Source organism: Calonectris borealis, chromosome 10 (assembly GCF_964195595.1).
Source record: "Calonectris borealis chromosome 10, bCalBor7.hap1.2, whole genome shotgun sequence".
NCBI classification, from domain to species: domain Eukaryota; kingdom Metazoa; phylum Chordata; class Aves; order Procellariiformes; family Procellariidae; genus Calonectris; species Calonectris borealis.
Window position 1 is genome coordinate 11,143,584 of NC_134321.1, and position 23,671 is coordinate 11,167,254.

Below are 23,671 nucleotides of genomic sequence, written 5' to 3' on the forward strand. Positions count from 1 at the left end.
GGCGGTGCCCGCCCGCGTCCGCCCCGCTCCCGCTCCCCGCCCGCAGCGTCCGCGGCTCCGCAGCGGAGGTTTATTTTCTAAGAATCAATAGATTTTTCTTCCTTCAAAATAAATACAAACAACGTCCGAGCGCGGGGCCGGCCGGGGGCTGGGCCCGGGGGGGAGGGGGGGCAGCACGGGGGGGGGCCGCCCCGGGGCGCGGCGGCCGGAACATCCCGGGGAGCCGCGGGCACCGGGAGTGTGAGAGCGAGGGCGGCGCGGGGGGGCCGGCCCCCCCTCCCGGTGCCGGTGCCCGGTGGGTGCAGACCAGCTGCACGGGGGTCCCCGAGCCCCGTTTGCCCTGAGATACGGCGGGGGCGCGGCCGGCGGGGCCGGCTCAGTCGCTCTCGCTGGAGTCGCTGCTCTGCTCGCCCTGCACCTTGTTGCGGTGCTGCATGGCGCGGTGGTAGGCGATCTGCACCGACTTGCGGATGTTGGACTTGCGGCCCTCCAGCATCTTCTCCTTGTCCAGGTCCTGGTTCACCCCCAGAGGCACCAGCTTCGTCCGGGGCAACCACTGCCTGCGGGGAGCGGGGGGCCACCTCGTTTGAGGGTTACAATCGTCTCCGGACTCCCCCCCCCAAAGCCCCCGGCACCCCGGCCTTACCAAGTGCGCTTGTTGTCGAAGAAGAGGACAAGGTAGAGGTGCTCGCGTGCTTCCTGAGTCATCTGCTCCCCCAGCTTCAGCACCTCCAAGGGGGGCACGGGGATGGGGACGCCGTGGTGGAACATGCCTTCCCGCGGCATCTTGGGGTCGATGATCTGCCCAAAGAGCAGGGGAGGGCTGAGAGGAGGAACAGGGACCCCCAAGCACCGCTCTGCGGGAGGGGGACGTGGACTTCGGGGGGCGGGAGCACGTGGCTGGGGGTACTCACCAGCGCCGGGTAGGAGGGGTACCCCCGGCACTTGGCCCACACCAGGTCCAGGGCATCCAGGGAGGAATCCTCGTCCTCAGACAGCCACCCCGCGCCGCGCCCCATGCCCTTGCGCACCACTGTGCCGGAGGAGAGGGGAGAGGGGAGTCAGCTGCGTCCCCCCAGGCGACCGGACCAGCCAGGTGCATGGCTGCACGGCTGCGGTACTTACTGCCGTGCCCCACGCCTCGCCCCGTGCCCACGGAGTAGGACTCGTTCTCCGTCCCTGACGTGTCCTCGCTGCTGTCCTCGGGGAAGTTCACTCGGGAGAAGGAGGGCTTCCCTCTGCCCTGCTTGGAGGGTGTTGTGCTGCGGAGAGAGGGAGGAAAGCTGTCGGCAGGAGCCACGTTAAGCTTCCAGAAACCGCTTTTGAGAGGGCCAGCCTGGCAGGACACCAGGACTCATGGGCTCCAGCCGCCTCGGCACCAGAAAGGACTTGGCAGGGCTACCAGGAAGAAAGGTGGGATGGTGCTTCTGCCAGGGCGCTGGCTGGACCCTCACCCAGTTTCATCCAGGAGGACCCAGAAGACCCGCACTGATCCGAATTGGAGGCGTGGGCAGGAACCTGGGGCTGGCTGCTGGAAGGGCCGGTGCCGGAGCAGCCACTGTGCCAAGAGGGAATTCCCCGGCTCACGCTCCCTACTAGCCCTTTGCTGCACACTCATACCTTTAGGTTTTACATTAAAAAAAGGCACAAAACCCGCAGCTTTCTAGGGTTTAGCTAACAGCAGCCGGGCTGCAGGAGAGTAAACGAGGCGGGTACCACCAAACAGGCTCCTTGTCCAGCAGCTCAAGGCTGAGAGCCACCCAGTGCCACCCCGGGCAGCACCAGCGCCACCAGAGCCGGTACCTGGTACGGTCCGAGGCGGCGCTGCTGCTGCTGCTGCTGCTGGACTCTGAGTCGGAGCTGCTCCGGGGAAGATTGCAGTCGTTGCGGTACACCAGGAAGCTCTTCTTCACTGGCTGGTTCCCGCTGCTGAAACCGTTGGCCGGCAGATCTGCAAAATACCCCACCAGAAGAGCGTTACAACCACGCGGGACCCTGCCATGCGCTCCTGGCGGGGCTGCGGCCGCCCAGCTGCGCAGGGGCAGCTGCCGCACCCACCCATGGGAGCGTCTTCGGTGGACTTATCGCTGTCACTGTCCGAGCTGGAGCTGGGGCGCGGGCTTCGCCCTCGCTTCCTCTGCCGCTGGGAGGACCCCATTATTGGGAGCTGGGGGGGCCCGATGGGGCTGTTCCCATGCCCGGGAGCAATCTGGCTGTCTCGATTCTTCGGGGGGCGTCCTGGACGTTTTGGAGGGCCTGCGGTTTTAGGGTTCTTCTTGGAGAAGAGCACTGATGTCCTCCTGCCAACTTCATGTGCTGGGGTGGAAGAAGAATTGGGACCCAGACCTGGAAGAGGGAGGAAAAGTTGTCGGCTGCAGCCCGGGGGACCTGGCAGGGACCACACGGCAGTGGCATCAAGGAACAGGTTCATGTCTTGGGAATGTTATCTCAGAAGATCCTCCATCCTGAACTTTGCCATGCCTGTGCCCTCAGGGTCAAACTATCCAGTCTGCTGACAGTAAAAGCTGGATGGGGACATCAAAGAACACTCCACCAGGCAGGGATGCCCTCCTTTCTCCCAGGCAGCAACCCAGAAACAGAAGTCAAGAGCAGGCAAGCAGGAAGAAACCTTTCCCACACCACACAGCAGCTGAGAAGCTCCACTGCACCCTTGAAAGACAAAGGCCCTAAACCACTCCCAGCTTGCAGAACGGCCTGCTTTTCCCAGTGCTTAGCAGGGCAGGACTGGGATGCAGAGGTGGCAAAACCCCAGTGACACCTGGCAGCTCTGCCTGGAGCCTTTGCTGTGCTCCCCACGGAGCCCAGCTCAGCATCTCCGTCCAGGAGGCCAGAGAGCTGGCAGCTGGCCCGCGTTCGGCTCCCAGCCCCGGGAGGGCGTTTGGAGCTCGGCACTCAGTGCTGCTGTAACTCCCTCCCGTGCCCCCAAGCAGGAAGGGACACTGAAGGCAGCCTGCTCCGTAATGCCCGTAGAGAAACCAGGCAGCGTGGCAGAGCTGGCAGGAGGAAACAATCCATCTCACGCCCCACATCACACAGCTGGGACTCTCACGGCAAAGCACTCCGTCTCTGGAATGACATCCAGTTCCTCGGCTGCACGGGAGGTGAGCTCACCGGCTGAACGCTGACCACAGCTGCGAACACCAGTGCCCTGCCAACCCTCCCCAGAGGCAAACGCACACCAGGCTGCGGCTGTTCCAGACGCAATCCCCCCTGCCTGACTGGCACGGCTCACTACCAACTACCCAGCAGGGTACCGTCCTCGGACGGGCACGCCGGGAGGGAGCCCGGGCAGGCGCAGATGTTGTACTCTGCACCCACCCCTACGGGAGGCACTACGGGAAACGAGGAACCCCCGCAGGGGAATGGGAGATAAGGGACCGCCCCCCGAGAGGCCATCTGCCCTGCTCCTAAGGAGGAGCGAAGAGCGAGGTGTGGGCGGGGAGCTGCCCGCACAGCCCTCCTCGCAGGGCGGCCTCTCCCCCAGCCAGCCTGTCCAGAGGTGGTTCTCCACCGCTCCCCAAAATCAGCAGTATTCTGGAGGGAGCAGTACCTTTGCCAGTCTCCTGGCTGCTGCTCTCTTCTGCAGCACTGTCTGTCTGCAGGTCCTTCTCACAGGGGTTGTGCGACTGCAGGACTCCCCTGGCAGAGGAGCTGTGCCGCTCCAGCCCGTCTCGGCCCAAGTCCCGTGGGTGAGCGAGTTTCCGCCGTAGGACTGTGATCTCCTTCTTGATCATCTTGGCCCGGCGGGACCGTCCTATGCTCTGCTTGCCAGCATTGACCTCATCCAGCCGCTCCAGCAAGATCTTCAGCTGCTCCTCCAAGGGCAGGTGCTTCTGATTCTCCGAGAGCAGCAGCCGCACATCTTCTGGGGGAACAAAGAGGAGCAGATGGATGAAAGAAATCAGGAATTCTTTGGAGCTCCTTTACGTGAAAGGGCATGGGGCAATCCAGGTTCCCCGCAGGAGGGAAGTAGCTGACATGGTACCAAACACCTGTGAACTTGGGAAGTTACCCTAAAAGACCTGGAGAAGAAACCGTGTGGGAAGCAAGCCAGTTGGGACTGCTGGGGAAGGCAGGCTGATCAGCAGCTTGGAGAATACCAGAGTTCCCATTGGCTGGGGCAAGGACACAGTAGCAAAAAGAAAGGGGGTTGTAACAGGAAAACCAAGAACCAAAGGGATCCTGAAGCATTACAGAGCAGGGAAGTTCCCCTGCCTGAGCCCACCCCGTGCTGGAGCAGGGAGAGGGGGACCCTGGAAGGCTCCTTCTCTGACAAGCTGTTCCTGGCGGTGTTTCCCCACTGTCAGAGACAAGCAGATCTACAGCCACAGAGCCAGTGAGATCTGGTTGAGGGGTCTCAGGAGCTGTGTGGCAGCCAGCAAAGCCCGCAGCTGGGGAGAGAGGGGGGAGCACACGGCTCTGACCAGGGAGAGTCAGTCCTTCTAGCTAGGCGGCACGGCGGGAGCCTCAGCAGCTCACGGCCAGTGCTGGGGACAGGGTGAGTGACAGTAGCCACGTCCCAGGCAGCCTCCTGCTTTGACCAAGAGGAGGACGAGGGACCAAGGGACTGGCAGGACACGCAGACAAGCCACTACCTAGAATCAGCCTAATGGGGCCCATAGGTACCTGGCTAGCAAAGCCTCCACCTCTCCGGGGAGCAGGCACACACAGCCCAGGTGTCCGACTGAACCTCCCGTGGGAGGCAGCTTGAACAGACGCCCAGGTGCCCTGACTCTGCCCAGGCTTTACCTCCAGTAGCCCTCGTACCCAGGGACAGGGGATGAGTACCCACCGTCCTCGATGTCTTGGACCTGAGCCTCTTCCACCGTTACACAGTGGGGGAAGTGCATGCCTGTCTCAAAGTCAATGCCCATCTTCTCCGCCTGCCGGCGAGCCTGCCGGAGAACGGCGCCTCCCTGCTCCCGCAGACGGATGGCTGCCCGGTAGAAGATTGTGTCTTTGGCATTGTATTTCAAACAGTTGTTGATAATCAGGTTGAAATCCTCCTCAAAGTCGTCGAAATTCAGATAGCGATAGGCTTCCAGGTTTTGTTTCATTGTCTGAAAATCCATCGGCTTCTTGATGTGATCCAGGTAGTCTGGGACCTGCATGAGGAAAGAGCCAGAGCTAAGAGCCCGGGAGCCATCAGTTAGCATTACCTGCTCCAAGAAAACAGTCATTAGAGGAATCAGGTATCGTTCCCTGTGTTCTGCCCAAAGGCACATCGGGGAATGCCGTCTGCTTTTGCAGCTTGAGGAACAGTAACGCCTCCGGACTAGGGAGCCCATGTGCTGTACTCAACATGTTAGAGCAGATACGCGCTCTGAAGCATTTTTAAGGCTCCAGCGCACATGCCAGCATCCCGTCCTCTCCTCCTGTCTCCGGGCAGCTGGGATCCAGAACGCCACATGGCATTCCCCGAGGAAGGAAGCCGCAAGCACAGCCCCCGGGGGTGAGGGTGAGTGCAGACAGGTAAAACAGAACCATCCAGGCGGCAGCAATGGCCGCAGGTGGGACCGCGCTGCCTTCCTCCCCAGCTCTGCTGAGACACCTCTGTGCTGACCTGCTGCCAGAGCCGTGCAGAGCCAGCACGGCCTTCCCCCACCTCCCCAGGCGGGGACTCGATGACAGTCTCAGGAATCATTTCCCTTGCCCCCCACAGTGACAATCTGGGGGTCAAACCCGTTTCTGTGCTGTGCTCAGTCTGTCACCTAGCAGACGCTTTCATGAGAGGACAGGTAAGAGCGTGCCGCCTGCCAAGGGCTGGCATTCTGCCTTTCCCAATGGGAATCCCCAACCGCTCACAGACACTGGGGAGTCACCAGCAACACACGCAGAAGAGCCGAGTGCTGTGCTCCCGGCCGGCACCAGCTCAGCTGTTCTGCATTCAGCTCACCCAGGAGGGGCATCGCTGCGCACCCCCCTTGGGTGAGCGGTGCTGGGATGCGCGAGCCAGCACCAGGCCGCCCGGGGGAGCTTTCGGAGCAGAGAGCACCCTGGGCAGCCCTTGGCACGAGCAAGGGACAAGTTTGAGTGAAGTAGAAATCTGGGGAGGGGGTTCTTACTTCGTAGATTTCTGTTACCTCAGACAGAGGGACCGGCTCGCTGAAGATGTTGCCCGTGTCTTTCTCCTGCAGCTGCTCAAGCGTCTTGCGGAGGAGGATGAGGAAGGGGGTCAGCTGCATTTCCAGTGCCACCTGCTGCACTTTGATCTGAAACAGAGGAAGAGAGCGGGGCTGAGCACCCTGCCCAGCAGCCGGGCGGCGGGGACAGTCCCCAGGGAGCAGCGGTGCAGTCCTGCAGGACAGCGACACCTCTCCTCGCGCGAGGGGCAGGGACTGCACCTCACCCCCGTCTCTGGGGAGCGGAGGTGTAACGCCCGCTCCAGCACCTGCGCGTCCCATCTCAGCCTTGCAGAGCAGCCACCTTTGCTCAGAGCCGCCGGGGCAGGGCGCAGCACAGCCGAGGGGACCCCGGCACACGCCCTACAGCACTCTAAGGAGCCCATGCTCACGCCCACCCCAGCAGCTCCCCAAGGAGGGGCAAACAATCGTTACCGTCTCTCTCTTGAGCTTCTCCCGCTTGCGTATCAGCTCCACCAGCAAGCGTGCACGCTCTAGGTCATGGCGGAGGCGCTGCCATGACTTCAGCTGCTCCTTCAGGGCCCAGTTCTTATCCTCAGTGTCTCTCTGTGGGAACATCAGAGACCATGAGCTGGTAGGAGATGTGTTCCCATCTCCACCTTCCTGACCGTGTGCTAGGGCTCTTCCCTGGCAAAGGGAACCGGCATGCCTGACCCGCTGGTTCAGCGAAGGTCCTGGTTCCCTTGTTGTAACCTAAGTGGGTGACTGGCCAGAGCTGAATACCTGCTCCTGGTCACCAAGCCCTTGGGATGCCGGGAGGCGGACATCCCGAGCCCCTGGAAATACTCTTCCTAACATGACCGACTGCCTGCAGCTGCCCAAGAGCACAGATCAACAATACCAGGGTCTGTGCTGCTGCTCAGAGCTCCGGCAAAGGGCAACAGGGCAAAAAGGGAACACAGCTCTGGTTGCTTTCACTTCTGGAGCACCAAAAAATGCCGCCTTTTATTCTGCTGTGGCCAAAGATGAGCAGAAGCAGCCTCAACTCTTCTCCAGCAAATAAAAATGAAAGGGGGCAAAGGCAGGAGAAACCCCTGCCCGGTCATAGTCTTCAAAGGGCTCAGAAAGAAAGATTTAGAGCTCAGACAGGGAGCCAGAAGAAAAATCTTCCTCTCTGGCACCAGAGACTTCACATCTGTGAAGCGCTGACTAAGGGCTGAGGCAGACAGTGGGCTGGAAGCAGCACCCACAGGGAGCACGCCTGGAGCGGTTTCAGAAACTGGAAGCGAGGCCTTGGTTCCTTCCAGACTGTTTCTGGAGATCTCTGGCCATCTCTCTCAACACTTGCTGACACAGCAGCCTCAGACTAGAGCCATTTCTGACAGATTTGCCACTGCCACAGGCACGAGGAAGGAGCTAGCTTCTGCGCGGCAGCACGAAGGGCAGGATTCCCTTCCCGTGGCAGGGTGCCAACAGCTTCGCTGCCTGGCAAATCTCTGAACGCCGAGAGCGGAGGAGAAGGTGAAGCAGCAAAAGCAGCTGGGGCTGCCCTATCCTCATCCGGGATCTCACACCCCTGGCCCCCCTTGTGCGCCTGCAGGCACCGCATGCAGCAAAGGCTCTGAGCCCACAGCTCCGAAGGCACAGGAAGCACGCGCGCGCAGCCAGGATTCCCTGCAGCACCCAACGAGCAGCCCTTACCTGGTCGCAGTTTCTTTGTGATTGCAAGTGTGTCTGAAGGCGGCGGAGCAGAGGGACACCGTTGCGGGACTGTCTCTTCAGAGTCCAGTAGCTGTGCAGCCTCTGCATGAACTGGCTCTTCCTCTGGATGGTTAAACGGTTTGTAATCTTACTGAGCCTGAAGAAGGGAGAGGAACCACAGACCCCATCAACAAAACAAGCCTGGCTGCTGCAGGAGAAGCCCTGGCTGGGGCCACGTAGCAGCGAGGCCACCCGAGAGCAGCTGAGAAGCTCCTCGGGCAGAGAACACCCTTTCCCATGGCAGGAATTTCTGTAACACCAAGTCATGCAGGGCAGCCGCCCCCTTGAGTCAGCCGCAACGGAGGACGCCAGGAAACATCCAGCCTTGCCTCTCCAAAACAGACTTTTCCTTTCTACCTCCTGCCAACTTTTGGGCGAAAGCCTGGGGCAGGCTGCGCCAGGTTGGGGTACAACACAGCCGCATTGGGGGCCGGACCTTTAACAGCTCCCACAGTCCCCGAGACTGCGAGCGTTACGGTGCTGCTATCCCAAAACCATTATTTACCTGACTAAGGGCCACTCATGGTGACAAGGTCTCTGGCCAAACGCTACCAGATGAACTCAAGCCCCAGGAAGCCTGTAACTTGACCAAACCTGGCAAAGTGTGAGGAGGAAACAGGAGGCACGAGCACCACAGAGCTCCTATCCGAGCTAATGAAGGACTACCCTAAACAGTCCAAAACACCACAAAAGGCATTTTCCTACTCTAAACAGCAGAAAGGCTGGAGGGGCTGGGACAGCCTCATTCAGCAAAGCCAGACAGAGATAGCTGCTAGTGGGGAGCCGAAGGGACAAACCCCCAGCATCTCCACGTCTCACAGGGACAGCTCTTTGCAGGGACTGACCCGACCTGCATCAACCTCAGCTGAAGAGGCTGGGGAGAGCAGCCTCATGTGCCATCGCCGGCCAAGCACAGCTCTCACAGGAAGACATTTGGCATTCTGGCAACAGCCCTTGAAGAATAATTAATCCCAACAGGAAGGCCTGGGGAGAGGTTAACAGCTTCTAGCTCAGTGTGGGTTTCGCTGCGAGCGCAACGATAGCAGCAAGAGCCTACAAAGCGCCTGCCAACGTGTCCACACTTAAGAAAAGAGGCTCCAGCTATAGAGCAAGCCCCGAGTGAGCAAAAACATAAGGTTAGGACACAAACAGACTATGGCAAAAAGCCAGCAGAGTAGCCAGCAGAGACCTGCCTCCACAAGTCACCAGAATGCTGCCCAGAGAGCAAAGCCCACGGCTTCTGCATGCCCCCCTCCGACTGCACAGGAGATAGTCTTGAGGGTCCGCAGGGAAGCTGTGGTCCCGTGTCCCTGCACTGTCACAGCCGTGCTTGACGGGCCGGCAGGTTGCGGCACCAGGGCGTCACAGGGTTACACCCCCGGCACAGCTCCTGCCGCGGGGAGGAGGAGAGCTCAGCAGCTCAGGGGTGGTGGTTCACAACCATGAAGGCAAACGCTTCCGTGCCAAACCTGCGCTTCAACCGTGCGATGCCTGCTGCAGGGTGACGGCAAGATCCAAGACCGTCCTAAGATGCTTCTACGAGCTTTTGCACGCTGCTGAGACACTCAGAGTTATAAACTACACTGACAAATTCTGACAAGGCTCTTAGATGCTCTTGTTTCGGGTTTTGCACGCCAGCCCAACGATCAGACCAGAGACACACAGTGGTTACACCTGTAACTACGCAGTGTTTGCGCCTTCCTGTGACCCCTCAGGGTCGGGATGCGACAGAAACACCACCCCTGCAAGGCCTCAAGTACCTTCCCTAAAGCACCTACGCTGCCCTCGTGCTGTGAAGCCAGCCTCATGACAGTTGTGCCCCTCGGCAGGCAGGAGTCCCGGTCCTCTCCAGCCACCCCTCGCAGGCAACTGTGCAGAGGCTTCCTGCTCCCCGCTGCCGCCCAGCCCCGCTCTGACAGGCAGCACCGCGGCAGAGCTGCTGCCTGCAACCAGTGGCACGAAAGGCTGAGGAAGCCCAGCGAGGGGTAAGCGGTCACTGGTATGGATGAGCTGTGAGGATCCCCCCAGGAGCTGGACATGAGAGCTCTCTGCTCCAGAGCCAAAACAAGCCCCGGGTTAGCCCTTTTCCCAGCTCTGAATTGCTCCTGTACTTCCCAGCCGGACTGTCCCTCTTTCCCCCGGCACGGCCCCGGGAGGAAATGAACCTCGGCAGAAAGGAGAGCAACCCCCTCCTCCCTCCCCAGTTTATTCCAGCACCCGAGGTCAGCACAACAGGAAAGGAGCGCTGGGAACCCCCAGCTGCTTCCTGAGGCGTCCGGCCAAGTTCGTTCTCTGCCGTTAAACTAACAGCAGCTATTTCCTGCCCCGCCGAGGGCCCAGACACCTTTGAGGAGCAGCTCATCCCTCTGCCTCTCTGCAGGACTCCAGAGGAAACCACCAACAGCCCTCTGCGAGAACAACGCGAAAAGTACCTGTGCAAAAAGCTAGGGAGAGGAACAAGATAATGCCCCCCTGGAAAGCGGGACACGAGGCATGGAGAAAGGGAGAAATTTCTCCACAGCCAAGGGAGGGCGGCGGGTCATACCTGTGCGGGGGGATGCAGGGCACAGAAACCACGGGTGCTGCGGCTCGTTTCTCCGCCAGGATCTTCCGCGCCTTCTTCATCTTGATCCTAGACTTGGCCTTTGCTTTTTTGACTTTCTCAGAGCTCCAGCCCTTCCCCTCCTCCTCCTCCTCCTCGTCCTCCTCTTCCCCCTCGCTGTGGGAGAGGGCGGGAAGCCTGCGCACGGAGCCCGGCGGCGTGTGGATGTCGCAGTAGGCGGTTTTGCGCACGCTGAAGGAGGTACCGTTGGCCCCCGTCTCCCGGACGGGCTCCATTTTCATGTACAGCCCGGCCTGCTGGGCGCAGGTGACGTGGAAGGCAGTGTAGCAGTTGGCTTTGTGACACTGGATGCAAGCCCCGGAGCCGCGCTGCTTGCAAATGTAACAGGTCAGCTTCCAGCGCGCGGGCGGGATGTGCTCGATGCTGTCGATGGGCTCCAGGAAGACGGTGTTGGCAAAGCACACCTCCGGGATCCAGAGGGCACAGACCACGTGTGCCCAGCGCCCGTCGTCCGTCTGCTTGAAGGCCCCCCCCTTGTTCGGGCAGAGGGCGCAGTCCACGGCTCGCGAGGGTGACTGCAGGCACCGTCTGCAGAGCCACTGTCCCTCCGGGATGTAGGGCACCCCGTAGCACTCCTGATGCACAGCCAGGTTGCACATGTCGCAGAAGAGGATGACGTTGCTGTTCTGACACTCCCCATCGTTGCAGATGCAACAGACGGCATCCTCATCCACCAAGGCGTTTGGATCCCCCTTATTGTGGCTCTCAAAGTAGGACTCCTTCTCCAGCCGGTCCATCAGGTACTCAAAGATCTCCTGGGGAATGGGACTCACGCCTTCAGTCTTCCGCCGCTCGTTCATGATGTCCAGCCAGATATAATCTTCCTCGTCCATGTCGTACTCGACCTCCTCATCCAGCTCCTCTGCTGACTTCTCGATGTACCTGGAAGGACAGCACGGGAGGGTGAGGGCACGGCCGGCAGGGCCTCAGAGCTGCTGAACCCTAACTCCCGCAGGCTGTGGCCAAGGGAACGTTTGAACGCTACAGCCAAGCTGAAAGCCAAAATCAAAAACCAGGGACAAGGCAGGAAGGTGCAGCGCTGCGGCGCAACAACGCATTAGGCACGACACGGACAAAATAACGCTCGTCTAACGGGTGAGGTACGGGCCTTGGAGACTCATCAGTACAAGATGGGAGCCTGCACAGGCCACCAAGCAGGTGCCAGGTGCTCTGGAGACAGCGGCCTCATGCCCAAGACACAACAGCAACCAGGCATGGAGGCACCACGTTTCATTAATTCTGGTGAGGGTGGCTGGGCCCTCTTCCCTTTCACTCCCAGTTGCGGGTGAGGGGATGTTATTTAGAGAGGAAAGAGCTCGAACCCTGAGGCTGCTGCTCCAGCGACTGAGGGCAACCACCCCCCGCCATCGCAGCGAGCGGGCGCTGCAGACACCTCAGGGGGAGGCTTCTTTTCTAACACTCCAACACAAAATAACGTCATTATCCCGTCCCTGGAATGCGGTGCTGGTTTCTCAGGGCACGTGACGACTAGGACGGCAGGGGTGGCCACACAAGCCTTACTTTGGTTCAGTATTAACTCCCTGCTTGAGGTATTATTTTGGGCCACCACACTTGCCAAACCACTCATGGAAAAACACATGCACAACAAAGACACATTAAGCCCGCAAACACACACATCTTACGGGTAAACCTTGGTGCTGGGGGGCTCTAGAGCTATCCCAGAATACCTCTGAAGAGGGGTGGGAAAGCAGGAGGACGCATTTGGTTTTTGTTACAACTGTATCTGCTATCCCAGCAAGGAAAGAGCACAGCAATCCAACTGCTGGCAATGACCTAAGCAGCGACCAAGCGCTCTGCAGGCACATGGAGCCCTCAAAACGAGGGTGCGATGCCAGACAGAGCTCTGAGAGCCTGAAGCCATGGGATGGCCAGCTCTGCGGGACCTGGGAGAGGCAGACGGAGGCCATGTCCATGAGCCACGGACAAGCCACCTGCACAGAGCGGGGCCAATTCCACCGCCAGACCCAGGACACGAGCTAGAGCTGCCCGGGAGCCTCCTCGCGCCCCGGCCACGGACAATACCTGTAGTAAGAGGTGGGGCGAGGTGGGGCGTCGGGGGTGTCCTGCTCCAGCTCCCGGTACACCACCTCAGGGAGCTTGGGAGTGGTGCCGGCCGAGGCGTTGTGGTGATGGTGGTTGGAGTCCTTGCGCTTCTCCTTGTTCTTGTGCTTGCCGGATTTGGGCGGGACGCTCTGGGTCTCCGTGTTCTCCTTATTGCTCCCGTTTTCGGGCACCTCCTCAGGAACCTCCTCGTCCTCCGACACTACGTCGAGGTTATCGAAGATGCTGATGCGATGGACGCGGCCGTGCAGGTCCACCTCCACCATGCGTTGGGCCTGGGCGTAGGTCATCACCTCGCGGCCCGGCGACTGGGAAGTCTCGGAGGGGCTGGGCGACTGCTTGTTGGCGGCGCGGGCCTGGCGCCCCTTCTTCTTGTGCTTGCGCAGGGGGGTGTGCTGGGGCGGGGGGGGGTTGTCGTGGTCATAGTGGTAGAGGTGGTACTCGATCCCGCTGTAGCTCTTGTAGATCTTGCGGCAGGTGCCCACCGGACACTCGTAGGGGGGTTTGGTGGCCCGTAGGTTGTGGCAGAAGGTCTTCACGTCGAAGTCTACGCCCATGGCGTCGCCCGTCCGAGCGGGGCCGAGGGGGGCTGAGGCGAGGCCAGGCCAGGCCGGGCCCCCCGCCCCGCCGCCCCCTCCCCGGGCCCCGGCGGCCCGCCCGCCCTCCCCTCCCTCCGGCCGCGCTCACCGGCCCCGGGGCCGCGCTCAGCGGGCGGGCGCGGGCGGCGGCTCCATGGGCGGCGGCGGCGGCGGCGGCGGGCCCGGGCCGGGCCGCAACAATGGAGGCTGCGGCGGCGCCTGGCGCGGGGCGGCCGCTGGGTAAAGCGCCGCGCCGCCCTTAGCAACCGCACTTTCGGCACGGCCGAGCCGGGCGGGGGGAGCAGGAGGGAGGGCGCGGATGGCGGCGGGAACGGGGGACGGCGGCGGGCGGCGGGAGCGGGGAGGCCCCGGGAAGGCCGGCGGGGTCCGGGCCGCGCCGCGCCGACTGAGGCGAATCTGCCGCCCCGAATCACAGGCACCGTCACCGCCCGGGAGCCCCGCCCCGCCCCGCCCCGCCCCGGCCCCCGCTGCCCCCCGGCCCCAGCACGGCAGCAGGCCCGGTTGGAGCAGTTTATTTACAGTCGGTAACGCGGTACAGACCCCGCCTGCCCTCCCGCCGAGCCGCCCCGGCACCCCCCGGCTGTGGGGCTCAGCCCTGTGGCACCCCCCGGCTGTGGGGCCAGGCCCTGCGGAGGGCAGCGGGGCCGGCTGTGGGGCAGCAGGCCGGCGCCGGGGCAGCAGGGCCGGAGGACCGGGGTGCTGGCGCCCGGTTGAGCGGCAGGGTGCAGGCAGGAGCAGGGTGCAGGCAGGAATGGGGCGCGGGCAGGAGCGGGGCGAGCCCCCTGGCCCAAGGAGCTGGCGGGGCTGGGACCCCCGGCATGCACCCAGCCCCAGGGTCGGCCTCCTCCCCGGGGAAGGGAGCCTGGCTGCCCTCCCGGGGGGACACATACACACACACCGTGGCCCCCCAACAGCCTGTACCCCAGCATCGGCCCTGCCCGCGCTGCCGCGGCTGAGGGACAGAACGGTCTGAGCCAGCCCCCCGTGCCGGGGCATTGCCGCCGGCCGGACAGGAGGAGGGGGCGGCCGGGGACGTCCAGCCCCGTGGTCTCGCTGCTAGAAGAGGAGGGTGCCAGCCCCATTCGCCAGCCGCAGCAGCTGATTGTCACCCTTGGGGGGGCCACATCTCCATGGCTAAGGCTTGGCCACCGGCAGAAGAAAGGTGACACGTCCTCGCCCCACTGGCCAGCCCCACGGCCCGTGGAGAAGCTACTGGGGGTCCGCCCGGCGAGGCTTGATGTCGTGGGTCTTCATGTAGGAGAGCAGCTGCTCGGGGATCTCAGCCAGCACGTCCTTGGCCAGGCGGGCCATGCTCAGCACCTGGTTTCCCGAGTCGTCCACGTAATCCCGAAACGGCACAAACTTTGAGGGAAAGAATTTTGCAGCCTGATTGAAACAACCCTGCGGCTGTGGGGGTCAGCAAGCAGCTGTGCATCTCTTGCCCATGGTGGGACCGGGCTCAATGCCAATGTTACCTGTACGATGTCCCTCTCGGCGTAGCGTCCCCGGGAAGACACCCGTACCTCGTCACCGTCCAGTTCCTCCATGGCTGGGGGGTGACAGCCAGTGTCACTGAGCCTCAGTGGGTGGCCACCAGGGATGGAAACACCGTCCCTTCCTCTGGGATGGCTTTGGCATCCCGGAGGAAGGGACAGTATTGCCATCCCACTTCCCTGGTGGCCCCAAGCCCCAACTCACCCTCAAACTCAGCGGGACCCACTCCCACGATGATGATGGACATGGGCAAGGCAGAAGCCTGTGGAGCAGAGGCAGGGTGGCAGCCAGGGCAGCACCCGGCATGGGGTGAAGTCACGGTGATGAGGGTGCACTCACAGTGACGATGGCTTCCTTGGTCTGCAGCATGTCAGAGATGACGCCATCGGTGATGATGAGGAGGACGTGGTACTGTGAGCCGTCGGTCACCTGAGCAGCTGCCCTATGGGGACAAGGGATGGGGTCCCTCCAGCAGCCCCACCAGTGTGGGGCAGCGGGCCCCACTGTGGAACTGGTGGCATTTGGGGACGGCAAAGGGGACAGAGTCCTCCAGCGCTCACCCAGCCACCTGGTTTATGACGGGGGCGAAGTTGGTGGGACCGTAGAGCTGGACAGTGCGCAGGCTCTGGAGGTAGGACTCCAGCACGCCCTCGATGCCAGCGCAGCTGGGGTTGTCCGCGTTGTTGTTCTGGGGGACAGGGACGGGCGCTTGGAGGGGGACCACGGCTCCCGGTGTCCTCCCCCGACTGTGGGATGCCGGGGCAGGATGCAGCCAGGGTGGGTGCCAAGCTGCTGTGGGCACCCCCACTCCAGTGTTCCCCCCCGGGGCGCACCAAGGGGAACTGATGGGAGATCTTGCCATCGGGTGGGAGTTTGGCACCGAAGCCGTAGGCGGGGAAGAGCTTGTCACTGTCGTAGTCCTGGATGATCTCCCCCACTGCCTTGAGTGCCAGGGCGTAGGCGCTCAGCTGGTAAGGGCTCGCGTAGTGCAGCGAGGTGGGCTGCGATGGCATCCCTGTGGCACAGCACCCGTCGGCACCCACCCCACAGCCGGCCCCACGGCTGCACTGATGGGGACCCCCCTGCACCAGCTGCACTCACCGTTGGAGGCCGTGAAGTCGATGGCGACAGTGAAATTCAGCTGCGTCCTTGGGGGGAGAGTGAGGGAGGCTGCCGGCCCCACGGCGCAGGGATGCCGTCTTCCAGCCCTGCCCCAGGACCCATCACCTGGGCCCCCCCTTCCCCAGCCAGCACCCCACAGCCCGAGGCTGCCATCCTGCACCCCCTCCCCAGCCCCACCGCCCCCTCATCACCCCCAGGCTGCACCTGCACCGTCACTGCCGTCCTCACCCCGAGACCCTCGCCCATGGTGGGTCTCGGGGAGCCGGGGGGCACCCGGCCCCCCACTCACCCGCCCCGGATGTAGTCAACAAAGGTGAACTCGGACTCGACGGAGAAGGAGAGCAGTGTCACCTGTGGGCACGGAGGGGTCAGACCTGGACCCCCTGCCCTGGCAGGCACAGTGGGGGGGTTAGACCCAGCCCCCCACAGGCAGGAGCCCCAGGAGTGCCCCAGCCCCACTCACAGTGCCGGAGTTCACGTATTTCTTCTTCTTGCATTTCTTCCTGGGGTTCAGCACCTGCGGGCGCAGGGGTGGGTCGGCCCCAGCATGGGGTGCCCCCCGGCCCCCCAGCCTGGCCCCCCGCCGTACCTCATACACCGTGAACTGGCTCTGTGCCCGGGAGAGCTCCCGGTAGCTGGTGGCAAACTCCCCAATGAAGTCATGGCTGCGGTAGAAGTGTGGGGTTGGTGCAGCCAGGCACCCAGTGAGCAGCACCCCAGGAAGCAGTGGTGGCACCTCAATGTCCCCTGCTACCCCACGGGTATGGCCTCACCTCCCGTCCCGGTCCCAGTCGTACACGTCTATCTTCACCGTCCTGAAAGTGAAGGCGGGCAGAGGGTGAGCTGCCAGCCTGGCTGGCACGGCCCCCCCAGCCCCCCTGGTTTGGGGACACCCAGCCCCGCAGCGCCCCGGCAGCGAGCACCCTGCCTGCCAGCCGCCGTCACAGCCGCCCCGCCTGCCCGGCCCGTGTCTCTGCCAGGAGGGAAGCGGGAAATTTGGGTCACGGCGGGGGCCCTGGAAAGGAGGGGGATGCCTTTATGTAATTTGGGTTGCAAAAGAGGGAAAAAAAACCAGTAAGGACCCAATTCTGAGCTGCCTGCCGCTGCGGGGCCAAACCCGTGAAGGAGATGCTCATACCCTGCTCTGGCCCCAGGGCTGCCCCTGTTCCCGTCCCCGTCCCCGTACCGGTCGTAGTCGCCGTTGCAGAGGGCGCGCACGGGGATGGTGAAGGGCTGCCACACCGGGTTGAGCGTGTTTTTCACCACCTCCGTCTTATGGCAGATGGTGAAGCTGCGGGGACAGGGCAGGGTCGGGGCGCGCTGTACAGTGACGCCGGCACCCTGCGCGCCCCGCCAGGCCCCGCGCTCACGTGCCGTCCTCGTTGCTGCGGTAGAAGACGAGGAAGGGGTCGGATTTTCCGAAGAAGTCCTTCTTGTCCAGCTTGTTGGCGCACAGCTGCATCGTGACGATGTCCTGGGGACAGGGACTGTCACTGCCAGCCGCCTGCACCAGGGGGCCGCGCAGCCCCCGCCTCACTGCTGCCGGGACACGGGCACTCACCCGGCAGTTGCTCAGCTCCTCAGCCAGCAGCAGAATGGTCCCACACCGCTTCCCTGGGACCCCCCTGGGACCAGAGGTGCTGGGTTAGCTTGGGGACAAGGATGACAGGACAGGGGCAGGAGGTGGGGTTGGGGTTGGGGCTCGTGCCCCACGGCTGGCGCTTGGCAGCGTGGCCGGTGTCCCCAGCAGGGGATGTGCAAGGAGGGGTCCCGTGGGGTGGGTTGCTGGAGAAATAGTGTGGGACCCCCCCTTTGCCCCGCCACAGGGCATGACTCACGTGAGGGCTCTCTCCAGGCGGCCCCGCTGGGACCCGATCACCTCCCCCAGCGCCACGAACGCCTGCCCCAGGAAGTCCTGCGCCCCGAGCACAGCACTGTGAGACCCCGGGGGCTCCTGCCCCAGCCCCCCACCACACACCCCCACCCCTCGCCCTCCCAGCGCGCCCATGGGACCTGCAGTCACCCTACCCCCAGTACCCTGAACACACCTTGTGCCCCAAGGGCCATCCCCCCAGCCCAGGACCCATCCTGCACCCCCAGGACCACCCCAGGTGTCCACTCCACATGCCCTGGACTCATACTGTGCCCCCAGGGCCAGCCCACAGCCCTGGACCCACCCTGTGCCCCCCCGGAGCTGCCCCACGTGCCCTGGACCCATCCTGCACCCCTCAGGCCACCCTATAGCCATCCTGCACCCCAAAAGCCACCCCCATGGTGTGTCCTGGCCCCATCCTGCCCCACCAGGCACCCCCACGAGGGCCAGGTTCTCAGGGCAGAGCAGGGACTGGTGCTTGGCAGGCACCTACCTTCTGCCAGTCCCCATGGAATACGCAGAGATGGAGAGCGGGTTAGAGCCCCCCGAGGCCGGGGGCACCTGTCCCCCCCGATAGCACCCACACAGGGCACGGCCTCGGGGCATCACACCGGGGCGTCACCGCGCGTCCCCCCGGCATGGGCTGCGCTCACCTGCTTTAAAATGGAGCAGCTCTTGGAGTCCACGTTGTAGCTGGTGATGGGAGAGCAGAGCCCTGAGCCAGTGCCCGTGGGGTGCCCCAGCACGCAGCCCCACTTCCCCCACCCATCTGTGCTTTTTGCTGTTGTATCCTCATTTATTACTGTTATTTATTATCCTTATTTATTACCGACTCGGTGCTTTGTTCCACCCCGAGCCGGGGCCGAGCCCTTCCCCGGACGCCGCACTCACACGTCAAAGCGGAGGTTTTGCTTCTCCTCAAAGTAGTAGTCGAGGACGAATTTGCGGACGAAGTCAGGGTTCAGGGTGTTGTCAATCACCTCAGTGCGCCCGAACTGTGGGGAGAGGGGTGAGGGTGGCCCCCCCCCCCGGGACCCCTCCCCATCGCAGCTGCCCCAGCGCTAATCCTGGAGGGGGGATTAGCGCTGCTGGCAGGGCCGGATCGTTAACGCGGACGTGGCGGGATCATTAGCGTGGACGCGGGTGGCCACATGGGCCCGTTTAACCCAGCTGGGGATTAGCCCGGAATGGGGGCACAGGGGATGGCAGCACCCCCGGCACAGGGCTGGGGGCCTCCCCAGGGACCCAGCGAGAGGGGCTGCGCTCACCTCCTTCCACTCGCTGCTCCCTGAGCCCTGCATGAAGAGGACCACCACTGCGGAGAGAGGAGCAGAGCCAGGCTGCCGTGCCATGCAATGCCATGCCGTGCCCATGCCATGCCCCCTGCCTGGTCCCACCACCCACCTGGGTCAGATTTGGAGAAGGTGTCCATGTCCAGCAGGTTCCTGGGGGGACAGAGCCAGGCGTGAGCCACCCTGGGTGCCACCCACCCGGCTCCACACCGGGTCCCCATGTCCTCCCCCCTGATCAGGGGATGGCACTACGCACTAAGGCCATGCCGGCACCCCGGGGGGACGCGCTCGCTGGTTCCCACCCACAAGGTTCGGTGGGACAGCGGGGAGCAGCGTCTCCAGTGCTGACGATGATTGAACATGACAGGGAACCCATTTAGAGGATGAAACCTTCCCCCGTGCTGCTGGTGCCGGCTGAGTGCCCGCCGCACCCTGGCAGCGGGAGCGTGGCTAATGGCGGGGTGCAGAAGTGAGAAGAAAGAAGAGATTTGGAGCAGGGGCTGGGCAGCTGGCAGGGACCAGCTCCGTGCCCCCGACGCAGCCGCTAGCAGAGCGATTGATCCTTGTCCTTTGCACGGTGTGACACCGGGAAGTGCTGGGGGCTGCAACTGGCTGCGCTGGGATCCTTCCTGCACCCCTGGGGTGGCTACACAGGCTGGGGCATGGCCAGGGGCTGTGGGGCTCAGCCAGCTCCCCTGGCCCCAGTGCACAGGGCTGGGGGTGCAGGGGAGAGACCCCCAGGGCTCCCCCAGCAGCCCTGGACAGGGCTGAGCTCTTGGGGGGCTGCGAAAGCAAAGCCTGCCCCTGCCCTGGGCTGTCTCCAGGAGCGAACCCCGACCCCTGCCCGGAGATGCCAGGCCCCACGGCCCTGCAACAGCTGCAGGGAGGGGGCACAGCTGCTGCTGGCCCAGACTGGAGTTTGCAGAGCTCAGGGCCATGCCAGAGCTGCCCAGCTGGGCAGGGGGCTTCACAGGGCTGGCCACAGGCCTTCCCTGATCCCCCGGCACAGGGGATGCTGCTGCCCAGAAGGCTGCTGGTGCCGGTCCCTGCGGGCAGGACCCCCGGGCTGCGGGCAATGAGGGCAGCGGTGCCTCTGCCGGGCTATATTTAGCCACCAACAGATTGGCTCAGCAGCCGCCGCTTGCCCCGTGGACCCCGTCAGGAGCCGGAGGCACCGAGCAGCACCTCTCCTGCAGCCCTGGTCCCGCTATGGGCCACACGCTGACCCACTCCTGGCCCTGCTGCCTCCCACGGGGCTCACGGAGCCGGGCAGAGCCGGGCAGGCTGCCTGCAGCCAGCACCGGCACCCTGCGCCCCGCCAGCATCACCCCGAGCGGGGCCGTCCCGCGCCCCAGCCCTGGGTAAGGGCAGCGGGTCCCTCCAAGCAGCCGTGCCGCGGAGCCGTGCCCGGTACCAGCATCCCCCGGGACCCCGCGGAGGGGACGGGACTTCTCCCCACGGGTGGCAGCCGGGCAGAGGGACGTTTGACACACGCCGTGGCGTCGAGCGATACCCGGGGAGCGAGGGGCACCCGCTGCCCACCCCCCCGGGGACGGGGTCTTACCGGCGGGCAGCGGGACGCTGCGGGACACGGGCACCCCGCAGCACATCCCCGTGCGTCTCGCACCCACCCGTGTCCGGGCACCAGCCCCCGCCCGCTCCCCCGCCCCGCTCCCGGCTCACCGGCAGGACACGGTGAGCTCCACCTTGGTGCCCGGCACGCTGCCGGCCGCCGGCTCCAGCGCTCCCGGAGACGCCATCCCCGCCCGGGCGCCGCCGCTGCTCCGCGCCGCCTCCTCCCGCGCCGCCGAGGCGGGCGCGCCCGGGGGCGGGCACGGCACGGGCACGGGCACGGCGGCCCCGGCCCCACCGGCAGCGCCGCCCCGGGCACCGGGGGGCTCGGCCCCGGGGACTGGCCCGACCCGCGACGGCTCGGCCCCGGGGGGCGGCGGGGGCTCAGCCCCGGGACCGCGTCCCGGCCCGGCCCGGCTTAGCCCAGCCCCACCGGGACCTCCCGTCCGGGGCTCAGCTCCGCTCCCCAGGCCGGTGCGGCTCAGCCCCGACTCCCGCCCCACCGGGGGCTCCCTCCCGGTCCCGGCTCGGTGCTATTTCGGTGCCGCCGCTCCCGGAGCGTGGGCCGGGCTATTTATAGCGAGCGGCGCCCCCGGCGGAGCCGCTCCCGCCGCCCGGCTCCCCCCGCCGCCCCCCCGGCTCAGCCCCGCCGCCCGCCTTCCCCCGCCGCAGCCCAGAGAGGAGGCAGGAGAGGGCACAGCTCGGGTGTCTTTACTGCGGAGACTCGGCGGAGCCCCCCGCGCTCCCCCAGCCCCAGGCAGGGGTGGCCGGCGGCAGGCGCTGGGTGCTGCAGGTGCCTGCACCGGGAAGGGGGTCCCGGGGCTCGGCCAGGGGGACCCGCCAGGTCCTGGGTCTCCAGCCAGCGGTCCGGGAACGCCGTGGTCAGAGCGTGCTGCTGCCTCTCAGTCCCACGCCCCGCACAAACTGCTCAAGGAGGCCGCCAATGGCCCCCGAGGGGCTGGGGGGCACAGCCTTCAGGCCGATGGTCCGGCTGTAGCTGGCCAGAAAGGCGGAACGCACTTCTTCCAGCCGGGACTCACGGTCGCTCGCCGACACCAGCCTAAGAGAGAGAAGGGGGAGGTCAGCAACCGCAGCCATCCCTCTCCGCACCCCAGCTCTCACTCCTGACGTGGGGCAGGAGGCTGGCAGCGGGGCTGGGGCTCTGTCCACAGCGCCAGCAGGGCCGTGATGCTCAGCTGGCTCCGGTGGCCCAGGCAGTGCCAGCCCCAGAAGGCTCCAGCAGCTGGTGCCACTGCCTCCTTGCCCAACCCAACCCAACCCAACCCAACCCTCTCCCATGGAGCCTCTCGCAGCCCCAGCCTCCTGCTCTCTCCCAGGTCTCCTCCTTCACCACCACCCCAGTTTCTCCCACCACCATGGTGCTTACGAGGCTGCGGTTCATACAGAAAATGCTGCTTTCGCCAAGCGGGTGCTGGCTGACGTCAGCCCCTGCGCCAGTTCCCTCCCCTCCTTGCACAGCGTTCCCAGATGGAGCCTGTCCACATGTGCCGTGGCTGGACAGTCGCTTCCAACCTATTTGCAATGGTCCCTCGCTTCCAGCGGCCCCAGCCTCTTCTTGTGCTTGTGCCAGCACAGACAGCTTTGGGGATGGGGAGATGAGAGGGGGCAGACAAGGTGACAACAGCCCCAAGGAGCGCTCCAGCCATGGAAAGAGGAGAGCTGAGCGGCGTTTTACTTCTGCTCCCGAGCATGGCTGTGCGCTGCAAGCAGGAGGGCTGCGTGCAGAGTAGGGCATGGCTTCCCCGGGGACCTGCTCTCCTCTCAGGCTGATCCGTGCACCTGGTTAGGGGCGGGGGGAAGAGAGCAGAGGGAAGGCAATATTTCAGCCAAGGGAGCAGGGGAAAGCAAGACTAGGGTTCAGAGGCAGCTTTTCCAAGCGCTCCGGCCTGAAATGGTCCTTGCTGCGGCACCTCTGCGATGTGCCGGTGGTTCCCAGAGAGAATAAGACATTCCTCAAAGGTCACTCCAAGGGCATAGCGCGAACCTTCCCCATAAAAAATTCTCTTTAATCTCTCCAGTGCCTGGGCTGGCTATAAATTGGCACAGCTCATTTGAATGGAAGTGTTAACCACCCACAGCCAACAGCTTCGGTCCGGAAACAGCAGCAAGAGGATATGGTGGGAGGCCTATAAACAGCAACCGATGCTGAGGCAGCCAACCGGGCCACTGTTTAGTGTCTGATAATAAAGAGAAGCCAGAGGGCAAAGGAAAAAGGCAACATATCTAAACACATTAAAAAGATGCTTTTTGGCAACCTAATTAGGACGTGGAACTTGCAAACCTGCTAGCATTAAAAATAAGCTACATGAAAGCAGGACTTACTTGCACCCGAGTACAGTGATCTTAAATATCACACGCAGAGGTAAGCGAGGGCGTGCAGCAGTTAGCTCCCGCGTCTTCTGGCTCTCGCACCTCTTTACAGGGCAGATTTTGTATTTAGATTTTTAGGTTTCTTTCATGGAGTGAGACACTCCAAGGCGCAGGGTCAAGCAGCTGGCCACTGCCTGACGCCAAGCCCTGCAGACCGGCTGCACCATTTCGCTCTAAGCAGTTCAACCAGGGAGGCAGGTCACGCTTCCTTGCCAAATCCACGGTGCTCTGCCCCGCTATACTTCCTACGGCCTGCCTGCTTGCCTGCAGCTTGGGGTGCAGGATGAGAGGAGGCTGTCAAAGCCCCAGCTCTAAGTAAGCCCTGACAAGCCCCACACAAGCACAAGGAAGTAGGCTGTGAAAAGCATACCTTCATCGAGCTGCTGCCAGCTGAGATGTAAAGTGGGAACTTAAATGGAATTTAATTTTCCAAAAACTCATACTGTGCTGGGCTGTGAAAAACTGGGATAAAACCACAATGGGCTCCTGAGCAAAACAGAGCTGATGCAGAACAGAGAGAGAGCAGAGGCTCTGGGTTAAGCTCAACACAACATCCTTGGGAACTCTTCATCCCTTCCAAACAGCGCCTGGTCCCAGCACCCGCAGCCGAGCAGTCCCCAGCCCCCAAGCACCCCACAGCTCCAGTGAAGAGCTGAACAAGGCAAAGCACTTGCAGCAACTGCTGCACACCCAAGGGAGAAGCACCACCGCTGTTCCCCTCCCTTTGAACCTGGCTGTCCCAAGCAGCCGGACTCCAA

General features: G+C 63.5%; 3 protein-coding genes across 12 annotated transcripts in view; all 3 read right to left on the reverse strand.

Moving 5' to 3' along the window:
- Positions 1-58: 58 nt before the first annotated feature.
- On the reverse strand, positions 59-13,255 carry BRPF1 (bromodomain and PHD finger containing 1). 7 transcript variants are annotated; one of them, XM_075158794.1, is made up of 13 exons: positions 12,532-13,255; positions 10,411-11,370; positions 7,806-7,962; positions 6,579-6,710; positions 6,105-6,233; positions 4,814-5,126; positions 3,572-3,883; positions 2,059-2,346; positions 1,804-1,951; positions 1,126-1,262; positions 915-1,033; positions 647-801; positions 59-560 (listed from the first exon to the last, which is right to left on the reverse strand). In XM_075158794.1, exons 1-13 carry the CDS (start codon positions 13,125-13,127, stop codon positions 377-379), a joined length of 3,630 nt encoding a protein of 1,209 aa, XP_075014895.1. In that variant the 5' UTR covers positions 13,128-13,255; the 3' UTR covers positions 59-376. The 7 variants fall into 7 exon arrangements, with proteins under 7 accessions (XP_075014895.1, XP_075014894.1, XP_075014890.1 ...); XM_075158793.1 differs by having other exon boundaries at positions 3,572-3,886; XM_075158789.1 differs by having other exon boundaries at positions 59-581; positions 3,572-3,886.
- A 32-nt stretch (positions 13,256-13,287) lies between these two features.
- CPNE9 (copine family member 9) lies at positions 13,288-20,736 on the reverse strand. Of its 2 annotated transcripts, XM_075158814.1 has the most exons (21): positions 20,634-20,736; positions 19,063-19,103; positions 18,927-18,973; positions 18,550-18,653; positions 18,312-18,351; positions 18,152-18,154; positions 17,624-17,700; positions 17,347-17,410; positions 17,156-17,259; positions 16,972-17,076; positions 16,559-16,600; positions 16,375-16,450; positions 16,249-16,302; positions 16,075-16,136; positions 15,765-15,811; positions 15,497-15,678; positions 15,224-15,351; positions 15,003-15,105; positions 14,868-14,925; positions 14,645-14,718; positions 13,290-14,531 (listed from the first exon to the last, which is right to left on the reverse strand). In XM_075158814.1, exons 1-21 carry the CDS (start codon positions 20,708-20,710, stop codon positions 14,379-14,381), a joined length of 1,641 nt encoding a protein of 546 aa, XP_075014915.1. In that variant the 5' UTR covers positions 20,711-20,736; the 3' UTR covers positions 13,290-14,378. The 2 variants fall into 2 exon arrangements, with proteins under 2 accessions (XP_075014914.1, XP_075014915.1); XM_075158813.1 differs by lacking the exon at positions 18,152-18,154 and having other exon boundaries at positions 13,288-14,531; positions 16,249-16,450.
- A 476-nt stretch (positions 20,737-21,212) lies between these two features.
- The window catches only part of MTMR14 (myotubularin related protein 14), a 33,390-nt gene continuing 30,931 nt past the window's right edge, over positions 21,213-23,671 (reverse strand). For all 3 annotated transcript variants that reach the window (XM_075158819.1, XM_075158816.1, XM_075158820.1), the window contains one exon: positions 21,213-21,582. In XM_075158819.1, coding sequence (XP_075014920.1) covers positions 21,405-21,582 — 178 coding nt within the window. In that variant the 3' untranslated portion in view covers positions 21,213-21,404. The remainder of the gene's footprint in view (positions 21,583-23,671) is intronic.

Coding starts and splice junctions, on each gene's coding strand:
- BRPF1 (XM_075158787.1), bottom strand. CDS start 13,127: ATGGGCGTAGACTTCGACGTGAAGACCTTCTGCCACAACCTACGGGCC. Junction 7,963..10,410: donor CCCTGCATCCCCCCGCACAG/GTATGACCCGCC, acceptor TCCCTTCTTCAG/GCTCAGTAAGATTACAAACC. Junction 6,711..7,805: donor CACAAAGAAACTGCGACCAG/GTAAGGGCTGCT, acceptor ATGTTCCCACAG/AGAGACACTGAGGATAAGAA.
- CPNE9 (XM_075158813.1), bottom strand. CDS start 20,710: ATGGCGTCTCCGGGAGCGCTGGAGCCGGCGGCCGGCAGCGTGCCGGGC. Junction 18,352..18,549: donor CAAAACCTCCGCTTTGACGT/GTGAGTGCGGCG, acceptor TCCCATCACCAG/CTACAACGTGGACTCCAAGA. Junction 14,926..15,002: donor CCAAGGAAGCCATCGTCACT/GTGAGTGCACCC, acceptor TCTGCTCCACAG/GCTTCTGCCTTGCCCATGTC.